General features: G+C 58.9%; 2 protein-coding genes across 7 annotated transcripts in view; both read left to right on the top strand.

The window, feature by feature from the left end:
- The window catches only part of SCLY (selenocysteine lyase), a 34,975-nt gene extending 24,385 nt beyond the window's left edge, over nucleotides 1–10,590 (top strand). For all 6 annotated transcript variants that reach the window (XM_014842828.3, XM_070489270.1, XM_070489272.1 and 3 more), the window contains 5 exons: nucleotides 2,867–2,903; nucleotides 5,852–5,935; nucleotides 6,454–6,556; nucleotides 7,907–7,982; nucleotides 9,544–10,590. In XM_014842828.3, coding sequence (XP_014698314.1) covers nucleotides 2,867–2,903; nucleotides 5,852–5,935; nucleotides 6,454–6,556; nucleotides 7,907–7,982; nucleotides 9,544–9,697 — 454 coding nt within the window. In that variant the 3' untranslated portion in view covers nucleotides 9,698–10,590. The remainder of the gene's footprint in view (nucleotides 1–2,866; nucleotides 2,904–5,851; nucleotides 5,936–6,453; nucleotides 6,557–7,906; nucleotides 7,983–9,543) is intronic.
- A 1,042-nt stretch (nucleotides 10,591–11,632) lies between these two features.
- Nucleotides 11,633–18,946, top strand: part of ESPNL (espin like) — a 31,696-nt gene continuing 24,382 nt past the window's right edge. The window contains exons 1-4 of the mRNA XM_070489269.1: nucleotides 11,633–11,964; nucleotides 13,254–13,444; nucleotides 15,168–15,354; nucleotides 18,540–18,722. Of these exons, the coding sequence (XP_070345370.1) occupies nucleotides 11,671–11,964; nucleotides 13,254–13,444; nucleotides 15,168–15,354; nucleotides 18,540–18,722 (855 nt within the window). The 5' untranslated portion in view covers nucleotides 11,633–11,670. The remainder of the gene's footprint in view (nucleotides 11,965–13,253; nucleotides 13,445–15,167; nucleotides 15,355–18,539; nucleotides 18,723–18,946) is intronic.

The raw sequence follows: 18,946 nt of genomic DNA, 5'->3' as shown, positions 1-18,946 counted from the left end.
GATAAACGAAAATCAGTTGTATTTCTATATATTGGTAATGAACATGTGGGCAAAAAGATTAAAAATACAATACCATTTACAGTCACTCAAAAATCCTGAGATATAAATCTAACAAAACATCTACAGGACTTGTATGCTGAAAACTATGATGTGTGGACAAAAGAAATCAAAGATCTAAATAAGTGGAGAGACATACCATGTTCATGGATCGAAAGACTCAGTATAGTAAAGACGTCAGTTCTCCCCAAATTGATATACAAACTTAACCCACTTTCTATCAGAATGCTAGCAAGTAGATCAAGGGACCAGAATAGATACAAGCAGAAATAAGCCCAAATGATGTTTGACTGATGCGAAAGCAGTTCAGCAGAGGAAAGACGGTCTCTCAACAGACAGTGCTGGAGCAATTAGACATCTGCAGGCAAAAAAAGGAACCTCGACCTAAATCTCACGCCTTAAAACACATTAACTCAAAGTAGATCATGGCCTTAAACATAAAACATAAAACTTTTAGGAAAAACATGGGAAAAAATCTTCAGCATCTAGGACTAGGCAAAGAGTTCTTAGACTTGACACCAAGGGCATCCATAAAAGGAGAAACTAACAAGTTGAACTTTATCAAGATTTAAAACTTTTACCCTGCAAAGACTTTGTAAGGGGATGAAAAGACAAGCCTACATGATAGGAGAAAATATTTTCAAATGACAGATCTGACAAAGAACTAGTATCTAGAATATATAAAGAAACTCTCAAAACTCAACAGCAAAACAAACCCCAAAACAATTCTGTCAGAAAATGGGCAAAAGGCATGAACAGACATCCCACCAAAGAGGATGCACAGACAGCAGATAAGCACGTGCTCAACATCCTTAGCTATCAGGGAAACGCAAATGAAAACCACAGTGAGATACGTACCTACCGGAATGGCTAAAATTGAAAAGATTGACAATATCAAGTTTTGGCAAGAACATGGAGTAATTGGGATTCTCACTCATTGCTAGCAGGAATGCAAAATACTAGAATGGCTAACATAAAAAATAGTGACAACACCAAATGCTGGTGAGGATACAGAGAAACTGCATCTTTCATATATTGCTGGTAGGAATGTAAAATGGTACAGCTGCTCTGGAAAAGAGTTTGGTAGTTTCTTTAAATACTAAATACGCAACTATCATGTGACTTAGGAATTTCACTCCTGGGCATTTATCCCAGAGAAATGAAGACCTGTACGCAAATGTATACAGCAGCGTTATTCATAATAGCCACAAACAGCACACAACCCAGAAGTCCTTTAGTGAGTGAATGGGTGAACAAGCTGTGGCCCCTCTGTACCGTGGAATACTAGCCAGCAGTGAAAAGGGATGCACTGTCAATACACACAACAGCCTGGAGGGATCTCCAGAGAATTACAGTGAGTGAGAAAAACCAATCCTCAGAAGTTATAAACTGTGTGATTCCATTTGTATGACATTCTTGAAATGATAAAATTATAGAGATGAGAACAGATTAGCTGTTGCCAGGGGTTAAGGAGGGGGTGGGACCAAAGGGCAGTGGGTGTGGATTTGGAAGGCCAACAGGAGGGCTCTTTGTGTGGTGGAAATGTTCTGTGTATTGTCAGTATCTTGGTTGTGATATTGTGCTACTTGGGGGAAACTGGGTAAAAGGTACACAGGATGTCTCTATATTATTTCTTACAATCACATGTGAATCTATGTTATCTTAAAATAAAAACTTTAATTAAAAAACAGGAGAAGAAGAACACCAGATGTGCCGGAAGCCGTAGTAGGTAGCTCAGGGTGTGGGCAGCGGGGTTGCATGGCTCTGAGTGGCTGACTGCCCGGGGCGGGGGCGGGGGTGCGGACAGCCCTAATAGCAGGACTGGATCATGTAAGGCGGGCTCTAGGTCCTACGTAGGGTCCCAGCTGCTCCACCCTGGCCACCCTTCCAGGCAGTCACAGGTTGTGGACCTTTAAGAGACGCTCCTGGTGTGGTTGTACAGATGAGGGTGAGGCCCAGAGAGGGGATGCCATCAGAGATCCCACAGCCGGGAGAGGCGTCCGGCCTAGGACCAAGCCCGGAGCTCCTGTCCCTCCCAGAGCCCCCGCAGGTGTTGGAGCCCATCCCCGGGGACAGACCTGACCGATGAACTCGTCAGGGGAGGACAGTGGGATCCCGTTTCCTGTAACACCTGTGCTGCGTGTTCACTTTCCTTCTTATCTGTGGCAGACAGGCGGGAGCCCGCTCCAAAGGCTGAAGAAAACTTGATTTAGCCAATATTCAAAATTAAGAAAATTATTAAGTTAATGTTCTGTTTTTCCTGAAATAGAACGAAGAGTTGGTTAGATGAATGTACAAGAACCACTGGTCTTCGGGGGTCTTGTCCCTCTCCTGAGCACCCACACGCACACCCATGCCCCAAATCTCTAGTGACAAGGATTCATCCCCTGTTACAGCTGGGAGGCCTCAGACGAGACGTCGGCTGAAAGGAACAGTGTCGGCGATGAGTTCTCGGACGCTCGCCTGGTCTGGCAGTGGGACCAAGGAGGCAGGCTCTGGGTCTGAGTCAGAGGAGGGGTTTCTCCTGGGTAGGAAAAGGGTCCAGACCCAGTTGTGACCACAGACATCAGCGTATGTTGCCCACGGCGGGCGGCGTCGAGCGTCACTGGGCCAGGACGAGGGAACCTTGTGTGGAGGGTTTTGGGGCCTGCAGCTGCCATTGAGGCCACTGCATGGCCCTGTTTAGGGAAGATGTGGGTGTGGTTTGTTTTCATTTGAACACATGACTTTCACACAGACAGGATTCCTTCCTGGGACGTTTGTTAAATGCCTTTCACAGACATAGGATTGCATCCCTTGTCTCTTACAGGACGGAGAACACCCCGATGATTGCCGGCCTCGGGAAGGTAAGCCTTGGGGACCTCGGCAGATGGAGCAGTTGCTCTGTCCATCAGTGTGTGGGGACAACTCAGTCTTCCTCCGTGTTTCTTCTCTACTCTTGCACTGCTGTCACACTCAGCGCTTCTGACAGCAGATGCGTGGGGATTTTTCCCACACCAAGCAATTCTACAGCACCAGCTTGATGTCCTACAGCTTAACCCACTTCTGACACTACCTGGAGATAGCGTCAGATCCCAAAGTTAAGGGCTCAGTCCCATAAGATGCGCCCACCACTGCAGACGCGAATTGCAAGTCCGGGTTGTCACCTGTGCTTGTGACCAACGGGCTATAAATCAGAGGCTCCCATGACCCCTCTTCGTGTCCAGCTACCTGCTAGAGCAGCTCACAGTGCTCAGAGAAACATTTTACTAACTAAATTACCATTTTATTGTAAAAGCAGATGAGAGAGGATACAGACGAACATCCAGATAGGAGAGACGCCTGGGGCAAGGAATGTGGGAAGGGGCGCCTAGCTTCCACGCCCTCTCTGGGGTGCCACCCTCCCAGCACCACGATGTGTTCAACCCAGGACCTCTCCGAACCCATGCCATTGGGGTTTCTGTGGGGGCATCCATCAATCAGTGACTCCATTTGGAGCCCCTCTCCCCTCTCTGGAGAATGGGGGCGGGGCTGAAAGTCCCAAATTTCTAATCACGGCTTGGTCGTTCGGTGACCAGCCCCAATCCAGGAGCCCACCCGGAGTCACCCCATTAGAACAAGACAGTCCTACCACCCAGAAATTCCGAGGGGGTGAGGAGCTGGGGGTCAAAGACCAAACGTTAGAATGGATGCTCCTAGTGCTCCATCACGGAGGAAATGACTGACGAGGCTTTGGGAGCTCTGTGCCCGGAAGCGGGGGCAGAGGCCGACAGATACTTTCTGTCATCTGGCATCAGTCTCGCCATTGGCTTTACTAGGTATCCGGGCTTTAGATCATGCTCTCGATCCCAATAAATGGACTGATGCAAGAAAAAGCCTCGAGTTTTATTTATCAACCCGGAGGTGTCCTGTCCGAGGTCTGTGGAGTGGGTCTCGCAGGCTTACCGTTTGGAAGGGAAAAGCTCTAGTGAGACGTACAGTGAGGCCGGTACAGCTGAGGGGGTGGTCAGGCTCGCTCCCCTGGGTCAAGTCACCCCAGCTCCCTCCTGGAGCCCCGCTGTCCCGCCTGCAGGATGGGGATGACTGGAGCAGCTTCCTAAAGGATTCCTCTCGAGATGAGCTGCTGGCCCACCAGCACACTGGCACCTCAGCTTGGGGGTCCCCACAGCCTGCCACATGTTCCTCGCCCCTGGACACCCCTGCACCCAGACCGTCTGACCCTGAGGTTGTTCCAGGACAGACCGTCATCCTCCTCCCTCCCTCCTGCCCCAGCCTGGACTGCCTCCATGCGGTGTGGCCCTGGCACAGCTCTCCACATACGCCCAGAAGATGTGTCCTTGCCCCACCCAGGCTGAGTCGGGGTCTCTTCCTGGCTTCCCACCTCTTCTCTGCCGGCTGAAGAACAGCCCCTCCTGCTGTTGTCCCGCCTTGTGCATTGTCACGGTCCTCTCTACTAGAATGTTCCCCCAGCTTTAGAACTACCCTTCCCTGGTCTCACCCCTCCATGCTCCTCCCCCGTATTTCTCTGCATGACAGCAGAAGGTCCCCAAGGAGTGGCCTGCACATTTTCGCCCCCATACCTCCTTGGATGCCCAGTCTCGCCACTTGTTCCTCTTCTCCCCTGACCCCGGCTGAGGAGGTCCCCAGCCACCACCGTGTTGTCACGTCCTCAGCCGCCCCACAGCAGCTTTCGCTGTGCTGACCACTGGCCGCCGTTGGACCGCTCTCCTCTCCAGCTTCCCCCTCCGCCCCGCCGTTCCTCCTCTGCCTCTTCACCTGTCAGCCGGCTCCTGGGCACCACCCCAGCCTCCTCTCTCCTCCGCACAGCTCCCTTGTGGCGCTCATCCCGTCCCATGGCTCTAACACCAGCCTGGCCTCAGGTCTTCGAACTGGACATCTCAGGGCAGGTGCTGACCTTTCTCCTGGGAGACCCACATCCTCACCTGCCTACTTGACATTTCCTCTGGGTCCACAACGTCCTGCTCTCTCCATTGTCCCCCCTCTGCCCATGGTGCCTCCCACCATGCAGGTTCTCCCTTCAGAAATCTAGGAGATGCCCTTGTCCTTGTCCCCTGCACCTGAGGCAGCAGCCAGTCCTGTCTGTTCTGTCTCCACAGTCTATCAGGATCTGCCTCTTGTCCATTCCCACGGCCACCGACTCCAGACCAGGTCCTCCCCATCTTTTGTCTGGACCTGCCACGGCGTCTTGCGTTCTGCACACAGCATCCAGGATGATCACTGAACATGCAGATCAGACCAGCTCACCCCTTTCTCCAAATCCAAGTGCATTTGCCCTGTTGGGCTTAGCTTCAGGTCCCTCCTGTCACCCTGTCCCACTCACTCGCTCTGTTCCAGGAGTGCACTCCCCTTTCCCTCTGTGGTGGCCGCCTTTGCCTGGGATGCCCTCCGCAGGCTCTGCCATCCCCTTCACACCTTCCCACCGCCACGTGCTGCATCCCCTCCATAGCGCTCACCCCATCGGTATGTGGGTTCAGCTCTTCCCTTGTTGTGTCCGTCTGTCTGTCTGTCTCTCCAAAATGCACGTGCCTTGAGGACTGGGATGGCTTCTTGGTCTTACTGGGTGTGGCCTCTCTGGTGCCTGGAGGCATCAGGGAGTGCCTGATAGATTGCTGTTGGACCAGTGAAGATGACCCTTCTCAAGCACTCATGACCCCTGTCACACAGCCAACACTCAATACACGTTGCCTGCGATGTTCCAGAAAATGAGCAGTTTGAGGAAATGTCACCTCTGCAGCCTAAAGCTTTTTGCTCTCCTCTGCTTCACAGTAACTGAGCGTGATTCCTGTGTCCCCAGGCCGCGGAGCTGGTGGCGGAGAACTGCGAGGCTTACGAGGCCCACATGAGAGACGTCCGCGACTACCTGGAGGAGCGGCTGCTGGTGAGCGCGGGGCGGCGCTGTCGGGCCGTCCTCCCTTCCGCGAATGAGCGATGGGGATGGGGGACAGTGGCCCCGGGTGCAGGCAGGACGTGGGGCTGGTCGCACTGGACGAAGGGAACCATGTTGATTGAAACTCAGTCCCCAGGCACCCTGCAAACAGCCAAGGTCCTGAGGAAAGAGGGAAAAATTAAATGATGAACTGTAGGCCAGAGTCAGAAACCTCCAAAGAGGGACTCCAGACCAAGTGGATTTTTTTCGCAGACACGTGGTAAAAGTCTACCAGAGGTGGGATGTTTAACGATTGTCTGTAGAAGATCTACGTGTATGCAGAATTTTTTTCTAATTAATTTGCTTTCCATAATCAGTCCCCTTAACTATTCTAGGTAGATGCTTATCGATAAGATAATTATCTTGTGTGTTGAGGTTGAGGTTTTGTTTCCCGGAAAAGTCTAAAGTTCAAACAGTTGGTGGGCAGGGGGCCTTTGAAGCTGTCGCTGAGTGTTTTGTTAATTTTTCAGGCTGAATTCGGTAAGAAGAGAATCCATCTGAACAGCCAGTTTCCAGGAAGTGAACGACTCCCCAACACGTGTAACTTTTCCATCCGGGGACCCCAGCTCCAAGGTGACGGTGGGCTCCTCCTGGTCTCTCCACGGTGTGGCGGGTGGGTGCTGGCTCATGTGCTGTCGGGGGTGCTCACTGAGGGGCCCCATGGGTTGGGCTGCTGCCGAGAGCGCGGGACCCCATCGGGTGGCGGTCCCGTGCTGGGCTGGGGCTCTCCTCACAGCTGCTCCTCTCCCTGCCTGACTTTGCTCACTGCCCCGATGCCCTGGATGTGGACAGTGCTCTGTACTTGCTCCGGTCACACCCGAAAGCTGCCAGAGAAGGAGATGAAACTGACTATGTTTTAGACCAGTTGGTCTATCTGTGCCAGCATGTTTTACACAATATTTTCTGAGGGTAAGGGAAAGCAGAGGCCATCAGCTTTAAAAACTGGCTCAGGGTAAGGATGGAGCGCAAATCTGAGGGTCCCATTTGTTCGCGCGATAGCCACCTCCCATGCTGGGAACGGTTGGGATTCCTCCCATCCAGATGCATGCAGCACCTGGCTCGCCCTGAGTCCTGAGGCTGGAGTCCAGGCGTTGACCAGCCGTGTTCTGTTTGGGAGGTGATCACGGTGGCCCCAGAGCATATGTGAGCCATGTCTGCAGAGCAGTTTTTGACTTCCCAGAAGAAGAGTGCGTTGCCTACTTTGTCGTCCTGGGTTACACAGAGAAACGGGACAGCAGCGTTTGGACCACGAAGAAACCCTGGGGCAACCAGCACAGTGGCTCCTGAGTGAGGACATGGGCTGAAACGCACTCTCACTGGAGAGGAGGCGGCGGCTGCTGGCCGTCCCGCCACATCTCCTTGCTGTTTGGGAAGGAAGCTTCCTCTGTCGTCTCTCCCCTTCCTCTGGGGTCAGACTTTGTACTCAGTGACGACTGTGTCCATTGGAATGAGGCAGAGATTCTCGCTTTAATTAAATCAGCAGTCATCCGTGTATTTCTTTACTCTCTGTGCTTGTGAAAGAAGAGGGAAGTGGCTTCCCGCTTAACAGAGGTGGCCCCCAAGAGCCTCTGTCTTTAGAAGACACAGATGTAAATTTGAGCATTATCACCAGGGCTACCAGCCAGAACTCCGGGTACGTCACTAGGCAGTTGATGGGAAATAACATTTCCAAGGCCAGTTTTAGGAGGCAGAATAGAGTCTGCTTTTCTGCAGCCAAAGGAGGGAAGAAGCTATTTCTCTGGATCCTGCTGCAATTTCTCTCACCTGCGGATGGAGGGGCCTGTGTGCTTGGATCCGTTAGGTGGCCTGAGGGAGAGAGGCTCAAAACCTATGGCAGGGGAGAGACTAGGCAGATGCGGCAGGACAGGTGGGCCCCCCGGACTCCCTGCCTGGACTCAGGGCACGTGTACTCTGTCCCCGCAGGCCGCTTGGTGCTGGCACAGTGCAGGATGCTGCTGGCCAGCGTGGGGGCTGCATGCCACTCGGACCTCGGGGACCGGTAAGTGCTCTCCATGTACTGGCCCCATCACCCAGGGCACATCCGTGCTCCAGGCATTGGGCCTGGGCCTTCACAGAGCTGTGCAGCCTGGCAGGGACACAGAAAGTGATCAGACATCGGAAGGGCCAGGAGGCCGGTGCTGCGGCTGGTGAAGTAAAGATCCTACCTGGGCCTCAGGAGCGGAGGAGTGGAAGCTGCAGCCTGAAGGAGGGCTAGGATTGACCAGGAGAAGAGGCCAGCAGCTTCCAGCCCGAGGTGGGGAGGGAGGAGAAGGCGCGGGGCTGGAGGAACAGGGCCAGGCTGTGGGTGCTCACTTCATCCTCAAGAAAAGGGGGCTACTGAAGGTGGTGACAGGATCAGGTTTGGGTTTCAGGCCACTCCCCCTGCCCCAGGGGTGGGGCCAGGGCACGCGGCCATGCTGGAGGAAGAGAAGGAGGTTCCATTTCTGGCTTGCTGTGAGTGTCGGGGGCCTGCAGAGGTGGGAGTGGAGCTGGATAAAGTGGCCTGGGCTCCAGAGAGGGCAGAGAAGTGGACATGGTCAGCAACACGACAGTCCAGGGCTGGCCGGGAGGCAAGAAGGCTCCTAGAGGAGCAGCCCCCGTGCCCATGGAGGTGGAGGACAGGCCAGGGGCTCCTCAGGGCCTTAGCACCCTGCAGTAGAGGGGCAGTTTGGAGGGCAGGCGAGGCCAGGAGCCAGAGTCACCATCCAGAGCAGAAGGCCGGGGCCAGCCTGGAGTGCAGAGCGGTGTCTGTGAGGGCCGTCCCCGGCCAAGTGCTCAGATGTGCCCTTGCTCACGGAATGCTCACCACGACCCTCAAGAAAGGCTCTGAGTAACCCATGTCTCGGACGAGGAAACTGAGGCAGAGTGGTCAAGCTGCAAGCTGACGAGTGCAGAGTGTGCAATCTTAACAGCCACAGAGCTGGGGGAGGGGATGAGAAGGGACTGGCAGCAGGGCTCAAGAGGGACAAGTGTCCAATGTGGCCCCTGCAAGGGAAGGAGGAGAAAGGGGATGGACTGACGCTCACTGCCCTTGTGGGAAGTAGGGGTGCCTTCCTGGATAGCAAGTGAGGTCACCCACCTGGGAAGGGGCAGGGGCTGTGTCACTGTCCACCTGGTCCTGCTCTCTGACCTGTGACAGGATGGCTGCAGGGGCCTCTGGTTCTGACACTCTGTGACTGGAGGTGACAAAAGCCCTCCTTACCTGGCCCTGTGTGGCGGGCACTTGTCTGGACAGTTTCCCTGGCGCTGGTGTGTGACAGTGCACTCTGGCTGGGCTGAGCGGCTGGCAGTCTGCGTCCGTGCTCCCAGGGCAGGGGGAGAGGCCGCAGCACTGCGCAGGAGTTGCAAGCACGAGAGGACCCCGGGTGGGGCGGGCACGGGGGGCTTTGAGCTTGACCCTGCAGACGGGTGTTTGGCAGAGAAGGGAGGAGGGGAGCAGGCCGGGCACTCGGTCCACGCGGCCCGACTCAGGGAGTTGGCTGGGAGCAGAGGGGCAGTGCCCTTAGGCGCACAGGAGAGCCCTTTCCCAGAGACAGCTAACCCGGTCCTCTCACCCCCAGGCCATCCCCGGTGCTGCTGAGCTGCGGCATCCCATTCGACGTGGCCAGGAACGCTCTCCGGCTCAGCGTGGGCCGCAGCACCACCAGGGCCGACGTGGAGCTCGTTGTGCAGGACCTGAAGCAGGCCGTGGCCCAGCTGGAGGGCCAGGCCTAGGGCCTGGGCCACCCCGTAGGAAGCCCTGCCGAGGGCCGTGCCAGGAGGGCTCTTTTCGTAATTCATCCACGTCTTCGTTTGTCCTGAGCGTCCAAGCGAGTGATGGCAGTGTGGGTGCTGGGCACACAGACCCCATAGGGACTTCTAGGCCCGGGACCCAAGACCCACAGGGGACTGTCACTGCCCCTACTGCCCAAGGGCGTGGGTTGAAGTGGAAGTGCTTCAGCCGTGTCCACGCTCCCCTCTGGGAAGTGAGGCGAGCCTGCCATGAGTGCCCCCTTCCTGGAAGGTGGCATTTTTATCCAGAAGATAAAATCCTGGTATTTATGCCCTGCTTTCAGCTGCGATCATGAAAATAGGAAGCCTGATATTTTGCTGTGGTCCCGCCCTTGCAGAGGGGTGGGTGGGCCCTTCACTCTCCCCCACCCTCAGGGTCCTGCTCAAGCCCCTTCCGCACGGGTGGGGCCGCCTTGGTGGGCTGGTTTCTGCTCAGGGCCCCCACTTCCCAGTCCTACCCCGCCCCCCATGAGGCACCGTGACCCCCCAGCAGGCCCCTCCCACCTCCTGCCCTCTCATCCTTTACTCAGGGTTTCAGCTCACACAGCGCTGAGTCCCGGGGCAGCCGGTGCCCCTGCGATTCCGGGTCATTCTTGAGGTGGAAATCAGCCCATCCTACCTTAGCCTTCATCGCCACTTCATCCGCAGAAGGAATCTTTCATCGCCACAGATGCTTCGTGACGTCACGTGATGTCTCAGGCGATGTTCACATAGGAATGATTTTTATTCGCACAACACTTTTAATGTGGGTTTTAAGGTGCAAAGAACTACACAGTGACATTGAGGAAACAAGCGTCAGAAATTAAATGAACTAATAAACGATGTCAATGCTCGTATGGACGTTTGTGGTTTATCTGGGGGTCCATCTCTCAGGGCCCAGGGTGTCCGAGCCAGCCGTGGGGTGGCATTAGAAGGCCGAGCAGGAACCTCAGCTTGTCACTGAATCATTACGCTTTAGCCCAAGAAATTCGGCTTGGGACTCAGGAGCCCCTAGAAGATGGTCCCTGACGCCCGGCATCGTGCTTTCTCCGGACAGAGGCCGCTTCCCGCGCACAGGACTGCGGTGTCCAGCCCTGCTGAAGAGAACAGCCTGGAAAAGGAGCTTAGCGGCTCTGACAAATGCACCTGGACTTGTAGCTGCTGTTCCAGAGACAGGTCCCCGTGGTTGGAGGGGGCCCTGGGGCAGGGGCCTCCAGACCCTCGCTCTCACCTCGCAGGCCTTCCTGTCCTCTCCGGGCCCTGTGCCCCTCACTGGCCCTGCAAAGGTTCATGCAGCCTCCGAGGGCTCGGGCCAGCCTACACGTCCCCGGGGCAGGTGGGCCCTGGGCTCCCCGTGCTGACGACAGAGCCAGAACTTCGAGACATAAGTCCCCAGAGAGGGCCCCCTGGGGATGGGGTCTGTCCTCCCAAGAGAAGGGCCTCCCATGGGCCAGCACAGCTACTCGGGATGCTGCCCCGACCGAGGTAAGCAGTCACGGGCTCGGGGGGCCTCCTGCCTCCTTGAAAGGACATCAGTAACTGTGACGCCCACCAAATGCGGGAAGTCCGTCTCAGGCCAATGCTCACGGAGCATCTCCTCGGCCCTCACTCCAGGGGAGGAAGAGCCATGGTCCAGCCACCAGGCAGTGTCTGCTGGCCGGCGCCCATCCCAACCTGAGCCGGGTGTGGACCCTTCCCTTGCACCCTTGCCCACCGCAGCTCTGGGTGCCGCACAAGTGGCTCGGGCAGGGCTGCGAGGCCCGCTCCCTGAGGCCTTCCCGCCCCCCCCCCACCCCCCGTCCCCCCACCGCCGCCTCCCATCTGCCCTGTGCGCGGCTTATCGGGTAACTGGAGCCGGGAGCCACGTCCACGCCTGAAACAGGAAGCCCGGGCCGTGCGTAAGCAGCCAGGACCCGCCGGGTGGCCGGGGCCAGAGGATGGAGGAGCAGCGGGCGCTCACGGCCGCCAAGAACGGGGACCTGGCCACCCTGGAGCAGCTGCTAGAGGCTGGCGCCCTGGGCCCGGGCATCACCGATGCCCTGGGGGCCGGCCTGGTGCACCACGCCACCCGGGCCGGCCACCTGGCCTGTGTCAAGTTCCTGGTGCAGCAGGCCAAGCTGCCGGGCAACCAGCGGGCCCACAACGGGGCCACGCCGGTGCACGACGCCGCCGCCACGGGCAGCCTGGCCGAGCTGTGCTGGTTGGTGCGAGAGGGCGGCTGCGGTCTGCAGGTGAGCAGGAACAGCAGGAACAGCAGCCGAGCAGGGGCCAGGGACAGCCCGGCGGCCAGTGTCTGTGTGGGTTGAGGGAGGAGGAAGCCTCGAGCCAGAGGGTCCAGAGCCCTTGGCCTCCCCTGGTCATGCACCGTGGCCCTGGGCTCTGTTTCTCTCGGGGACTCAGCACGCAAACCCCAGGGCACAGTCAGTGCTGGCTGTCTCAGCCCCACGCCCCGCCCCAAGGCCCTAGAGAGCCAAGGCCACCTGCTAAACCACCTGGACGCGCCACGCCCGGCACAGAGCAGCCACACGGTGCTCTCCCCTGCCCTCCCCCACAGGGCGCCTGGCCTGGTCAGGGGCTCTTGCTGGTGTTCTCCTCAGCCTGATCCATGGGCCTGTTTCCCAAAGGGTCTGGAAAAGGGTCCACAAAGAAGTGCGGTGGGTGCTTGGGCTCAGGGCTGTGGGCACTGGCTTGGATAACTGGGGCTCCCAGGTGGTGACAGCACAGGCCTGGCTGTGGGGGCAGTGGGATGAGAGCCTTGATGGTAAAGAGAAGGGTCTCCAGGGCTCAGTGGTGGTCTCGTCAGGCGCATTTCTACCAGGGCCTGTCCCCGCCCTTTTCCTGCCTGGCTGGTGCCCCTTTGTGCAGGTGAAGGACCCTGGGAGGATGGTGAGGAAGCTGTGACAGGGCTGGATGGGCATCAGCGTGACCTGCTGGGTCCCAGGAGAGGGAGGACTGATGGTCACAGCCTGAGTGTGCAGCAGCCTCACACCCCTGTGCTCACTGGCTCTTGCCAGGACCCCAAGAGTTAGCAGGTCGGGGTGATGCCGTTTCTGTGGCCAGCAGAACACCCAGGTCTGCCGGAGCCCATAGTGGAAATGTTCCCCAGCTGCAAGGACTCTTGGCGCTCAGTGGGGGTGAGGGCAGAGGCCAGGAGGCAGTGTCCCCAGACATGGAGCAGACCACCAAACCCAACATGGGCACCGTTGGGCAAGTGGAAGCCCTTCTGACTGAGCAGAGAGCGGGAAGGAGCCATGGCCACACTCAGGGGAGGGGCCTGGAGAAGGCCGAGTGACAGACCAGGGAGGCCTAAACCTGAGAGCGAGCCCTGCCTCTTACCTGGAGCAGGTGGCCTCGCTCAGTCCAGCAGAGGGGCCTCGCTCCGTGCTGTGTGATGGAGCGAACCGGGGGCGGATGCTTCCTGGTAGTGTGGCCTTGGCAGCTGGTGCTGGCCTCACTGGTGCAGCCAGCAGGGGTGGTCTGGGCCTGCCATCTGATTGCCACCCAATCTGTGCCTCGGTAGGATCAAGATGCCTCGGGCGTCTCCCCACTGCACCTGGCCGCCCGCTTTGGACACCCAGTGCTGGTGGAGTGGCTGCTCCGAGAGGGCCATGCGGCCACACTGGAGACGCTGGAGGGGGCCTTGCCGCTGCACCACGCTGCCGTCAGCGGGGACCTGACCTGCCTGAAGCTCCTGATGGCCGCCCACGGCAGGTGAGGGGCTGGGGCGCCTCCTGACAGCAATCTGGGGGTGCCAGCTACTGCAGAGGCTGCACCAGGGGGGGACAGAGGAGGACAGGTTGGTGGCTTTCGAGGTGCCGGGGGCAAGGGGAGGCCAGACTGGAGCCAGAGTGTGAGTGGGAGGCAGAGTGGGGTGTGAGGCTCTGAGCTGGGGTCTGGGAAGGGCCTTGATCCTGCAGGCAGCCGCAGTGCAGGTGCCGGGCCAGGTACCACAGCAGATGAGGCACAGCCATCCAGCTGTGGGGAGGGGGCAGTGAGAACAGCCAGGAAGCTGCTAGAACAGCCTGGGCAGAAAGCGCCCTGTGATGCCCAGGCAGTTCCAGGCGCCACCTGGGGATGTCTCAGGGCCTAACTTCCCCAGCTGGGGAAGATGGGCACACTCAAGTCACCTGAAGAGAGCAGAGGCTGCATAGTGGACTCGGAGGCACTGAGGCCCCATCAAGTCAGCCCGAATTCTCCCTCTGCACTGTCCCATTCCCTGCACTGGGAGCCCCTCCAGGACGGCCAGTCTCCTCACCTCGGTGGCCCTGGTGGATGGGCAAGGAGGGAGGGGTAGGGACGGGACAGGCCCCGCTGAGGCAGGGGCAGCAGGACTCCCCACGGTGGGCACTCCTGGTCCTTGTCCTGCATGAAGGAGACCGCGGGCACAGTAACAGGCTGTCTAGGGCGCCTCGCCCATGGCCTCCCCACCGGCTGTGCCCCGGGCTGCTGTCCTGGCCGGCAGTGGGGCCTGGGGTCCACCCCACACTTGACCTGCTGCCTTTCTCCCCGACCCCACCAGCCTCTTCTCTGAGGGGCCTCTTGTTTGGGTGGCTGTCCCGGCCATCCCGTGTTTGCTCCTGACAAGGCCTGACAGCTCCACTGTGGAACAGGGTTCTTATTCCCGGCTCTTCCCATCCTGGCCCTTCGGGACTCACTTCTGTGCATCTTCCCCAGAGTGTCCACACCAGCCGCCCCAGGCCTGGCTGGCCGCAGAGTATCTCTTAGACCCACAGCTGTTAAAGTAGTTTCTGCCATTTGAGAACCGGGAGACTTCACGTTAAAACACAGACACACACACACACGCATGCAAGCTCACACACACACGGGAAGGTCCCATGCCCCGGGGCCCACACTCCCACCTGGCACCAACTGCAGGAGCCAGAGGTGATGTCTTTGTCACCGAGGGATGGGGTGGGCCTTGGGTCAGGCACCCTCCCTCCCTGCAGCGGGTGACCGGGGACCAAGAACTCACCTGACCCTGCTGCAATGTGGGGCAGAGCAGGAAGCAGAGATCCCGTGACCCTGCTCCAGTCCATCCACACTGGGGCCCGGAATCTGGATGCCAGGCCTGGGCGCCCACGGGCAGGCTAGTGTCCTGCTCACCACGGCCCCTTTACAGAGCAGGCCCCACTGGACCACTCATCCCTAAAAGCGCCCCCTGCCGGCGAGACCCAGCTGTGCGCACAGCTTGGTAGGGCCTGGACAGAACCGGATTCTAATGGCCAGTGTCCTCCACTGGTGCGCTTGGGGGATGCACAGCCTGTGCAACCCTACAGGTGACTGGCTGGAGCCCCTCAGCCAGTAAGGGGAGTGGACGCAAACAGGCGGGCAGGTGCAGGGCCACCCCTCCCCTCCATCTGGGCCCTTGACAGGAGCAGCCCCCTGCCCCCGCGACCCCCGCCAAGCCCCTTCTGAACCCCACCCTCCCTCACAGTGGCGTGAACCGGCGAACCCGCAGCGGCGCCTTCCCACTCTACCTGGCCTGCCAGGAGGGCCACCTGCACCTGGCCCAGTTCCTGGTGAAGGACTGCGGTGCCGACGTGCACCTGCGCGCCCTCGACGGCATGAGCGCCCTGCACGCCGCTGCCGACCGCGGCCACTACTCCCTCGTCGTCTGGCTGGTAAGGGGGCGCCAGAGGTGGGGGTGGTGGAGGTGCTGGCAGGCTGGCACCTGCTCGTGCCTTGGCTCTAGAGCCGCCTCTGAGCAAGCAGGGCCTGGCTGGGGTGTGGGCTCCACCCCCCAGGTCTCATTTTGCCCACCTGAGTGCTGGAGACCCACAGGATTGCTGGGGGATCAGATGTGCCCCCCACAGCTTCCAGCACCCGTGTTTGCCAGACCCAGCCTAGGCCTGGGAGTGCAGCCAGGGTCCCACAGCTGGAACCGGTCCTGGGGTAAACCAGACTTCAGAGCCCATGCAGGACCATGGGGACGTGCAGCCCTCCCCCTGGGGCTCTCCTTTCCCTCCCCCAGGAGTCCTGATGGGTCTCCTCGGGGCTCTCAGGGTTAGTGGCATCCCGGTGCTCTGTCACTTGTGCTGGGCACCAGCAGTGCCTGGCCCATCTGGCCACCTGTTCACGCCCTGCTGCCTCAGAGCCCTGGGCAGGTCCCCAGCCCTCTTCCCTCTGGGCCTGTGGAGGGGTCATTCAGGCCTCTTTCTGAAAGGAAGCCCTGAGACCCTGGAACACAGAGTGGCCCGGGTTTGGGGGAGGCCTTCTTTCAGGACGGACTGGGGACTTCCTGCCTGCACCACGGAAAAGCAGACCAGGTGGGGCTTCCAGGAGCTCTGAGTCCGTTCCAGAGAACTGATCAGGTCTCAGAGGAGAAGGGCCTCCCTGAGGAGGTGACAGACGTTTCAGGGCTGAACCAAGGATGGACCCTAGGTGGCTGGGCAAGGGACGGAGTCCAAATTAAATTAAATTCCTAGAGGAGAGCAGAGCTGGTTCAAAATTGGGGAGAGCCTGGCCCGTGGGGCGGGGCCAGGTGAGAAAGGCAGACAGAGGCCCGGGGAGGACCAGGGCTCTTTCCTGAGGGCCCTGGGGAGCCACTGAAGGCTGTGAGCCAGGAACAGCAGGTCTGACAGGCATCTTGAAGGTCACACTGGCCGCTGGTGGAGAAGGGAGAGCCCTTCCTTGCTCAGAACCCCCCACTGCCCATGGGACCTCCTCCAGCCCTTCCTCCACCAGGCCAGCCTCACTCCTGCCCCAGCAGGGGCCTTTGCACGCACTGCACCCTCTGCCAGGTGGCAGCTCCCAGGTGTGCGTGGCCTGCCCCCCTTTAGGATGGCAGCCACCCCGCCCAGCCCTCCATCTTGCTCCCCTGCTGTCTTTCCTCCACGGCAGCAACACCTGACAAACGGAATTTGACTTCTTTATCTTGGTAGTTGTCTATTTGCACCCCTGGGTATAAGTTCCAGGAGCCCCGGGGGGCAGGGACTCTGTCATCTGCTGCCTTTCTAGGGGCTGGCACATCATAAGGGCTCCAGAGGTGCTTAGTGAGTGAATGAATGAATGAAGGACAAATGATTTCCCCTGGCCTCAGGATGAAGTCCAGCTGCTCACCTTGGCCTCAGAGGCCATCAGCCTTTGCCTCCAGCCTCCCTCTGCTGGCCCTGAGGCACCCGCCGGTGCCACACCTCTGCACGGGCTGCATCCCCTCCTGGGCTGCCTTTCCACAGCTCCTCCTGCCAGAGCTGGCTCCTCTCCCAGGAGGAGCTCTGGGCACCCCCTGCACCGACTCTCCAGATGTCAGCCCCACCCTGGCCATCGGGAGGAGTTGTCCCCATGTTCCCTCTCCTGTAGTTCTGACCCCAGCCGCTTCAGGTGTGGCCTTCCCCACCCCTGGACTCCAAGTCCCTGGGGTGAGCTTGAGTCCTGGCCATCTCTGGCCACAGGGCCATGCACAAGCAGGTTCTCGGCAAATGGAAGGGAGCCAGGGGGCTGTGCAGGTTGGGGAGCAGCAGCTCAGAGCAGTGGGGGGGTGCCCAGGACAGGGCGGGAGGAGTGGGGGCGTGACCGAGTATCCGCTGAGCCCCAGGGAGCCCCACCAGTTCATCCTGGGGGAGGAGCATCCGGGGCCCCACCTCCCAGGGCCAGAAGGGCCTTTCTAGATGTGAATCCCTGCCCCCTCCTCCCTGAGGGATGGGCTGAGTGGGGAGGGGGCGGCCTCCAGCCAGGCTCACTCACTCCAGGGCAGGGTACCCTCTCCCGGGGATAGCTGGCGGCTGTGGGGGCCTCTGTTCCAGCCTCACTGTCCTTTTCCTAACAAACATGTTTGAACATTGGATCAGCCAGCAATGCTTTTGGCTGCAGGTGACCAGAGGACTGAAGAGCCTGAAGGTTGTCCCTTCCACATAGAAAGCAGCAGGGGGCCGTTGACCTTGGGTCAGCCGCCCAACCCCATCCCCATGGGGCCACATCTCTGCTGTTCTCCTGACCTTTCCCTCATGGTGGACGTTGGCTTATTCAAGGCAGGAAGAGGGGGAAAGGGGGTGACACACATCCACCAGCTGCTCCTATCAGGAAAGCAGAATTTTCCTACAAGAGTCCCTGATGTCTCATTGGCAGCCTGGGCCTCTTGGCTGTCCCAGGTGCACAGAGTCCACTGTGTGCCCGTAGGAGAAGTGGGTGGGCAACCACAGCATTGGACCCAACATCCCCCCAAGGCCTGGCTGGATGCTGTGGACTGCAGCCCACTGGTGCCCTCCCGGAGGCACAGCTGAGGGCCCGAGAGGAGGGGCCAGCCAGAAGTCACTCATGTGTCTGCCAGTAGAACAAGGCCAAACCAAAGGATGACCAGGCTCTGGGGCCGGCACTCTGAGGAGAGGCCGTGCAGGACCTGCTGCCCAGCATCCCTGTGTCCTTGCCCTGCAGCCGTGTTCAGGGCACACATGGACCTGGTACCAGAGGATGCCCTTGCCCTCCCCACTCCCTCCCTTCCTCCATCAGCAAACATCCCTTACTGTCCCCTGGTGCCAGCCGAAGCATTTGTTCATTTGAGGTGTGAAGCCACGTCCCTGGGGATGTTCGGGTTAAGATTTGGGGCTGGGGCCGATTTGGGGACTGTGGAACCTCCCAATAAAACCACTGAGCTCACTTCCCCCGCAATGCCCAGGGTGACCCGGTGCATGTGAGGAGCCAGCTCTGTCTCCAGGGCTTCCTGGAGAGGGGTGCTCCTGCCCCCGAAAGTCATCCCCCAGTTCTGCGCCGGGCTCCCTCTCCCCATGTCCTCGTCATGGCCGCCATCCTTCTCCCTGGGAGTGGTCACCCCTGTCCAGCTTCAGCTGCTTCTCCCCCACCTCCTTTACAGGTCACCTTCACAGACATTGGTCTGACGGCACGGGATAACGAGGGGGCCACAGCCCTCCACTTTGCTGCTCGTGGTGGCCACACGCCCATTCTGGACCGGCTCCTGCTGATGGGTGCACCCATCATGAGAGACTCCTGGGGGGGCACCCCACTGCATGACGCAGCAGAGAATGGGCAGATGGAGGTGAGGCAGGCGTGGCAGGAAGCTCTGGTGTGGGGGGGCCTGCGCGGGGGTCGGGGTGGGGCGAGAACCAGCAGTCCTGGAATGCTTACTATGCCCAGGCACTTCCTATGTAACTCAACCCTCATAACAACCCTGTAGGGTAGATGTTATTATTCCTCTTTTACAGATGGGTAAACTGAGGCTCAGAGGGTCAGTCACTTGCCCAGAATCCAGACTCTGATCTA

This window comes from Equus asinus, chromosome 19 (assembly GCF_041296235.1).
Source record: "Equus asinus isolate D_3611 breed Donkey chromosome 19, EquAss-T2T_v2, whole genome shotgun sequence".
NCBI classification, from domain to species: domain Eukaryota; kingdom Metazoa; phylum Chordata; class Mammalia; order Perissodactyla; family Equidae; genus Equus; species Equus asinus.
The sequence above is the reverse complement of the archived record's forward strand: the minus strand, read 5'-3'. Positions and strand labels throughout refer to the sequence as shown.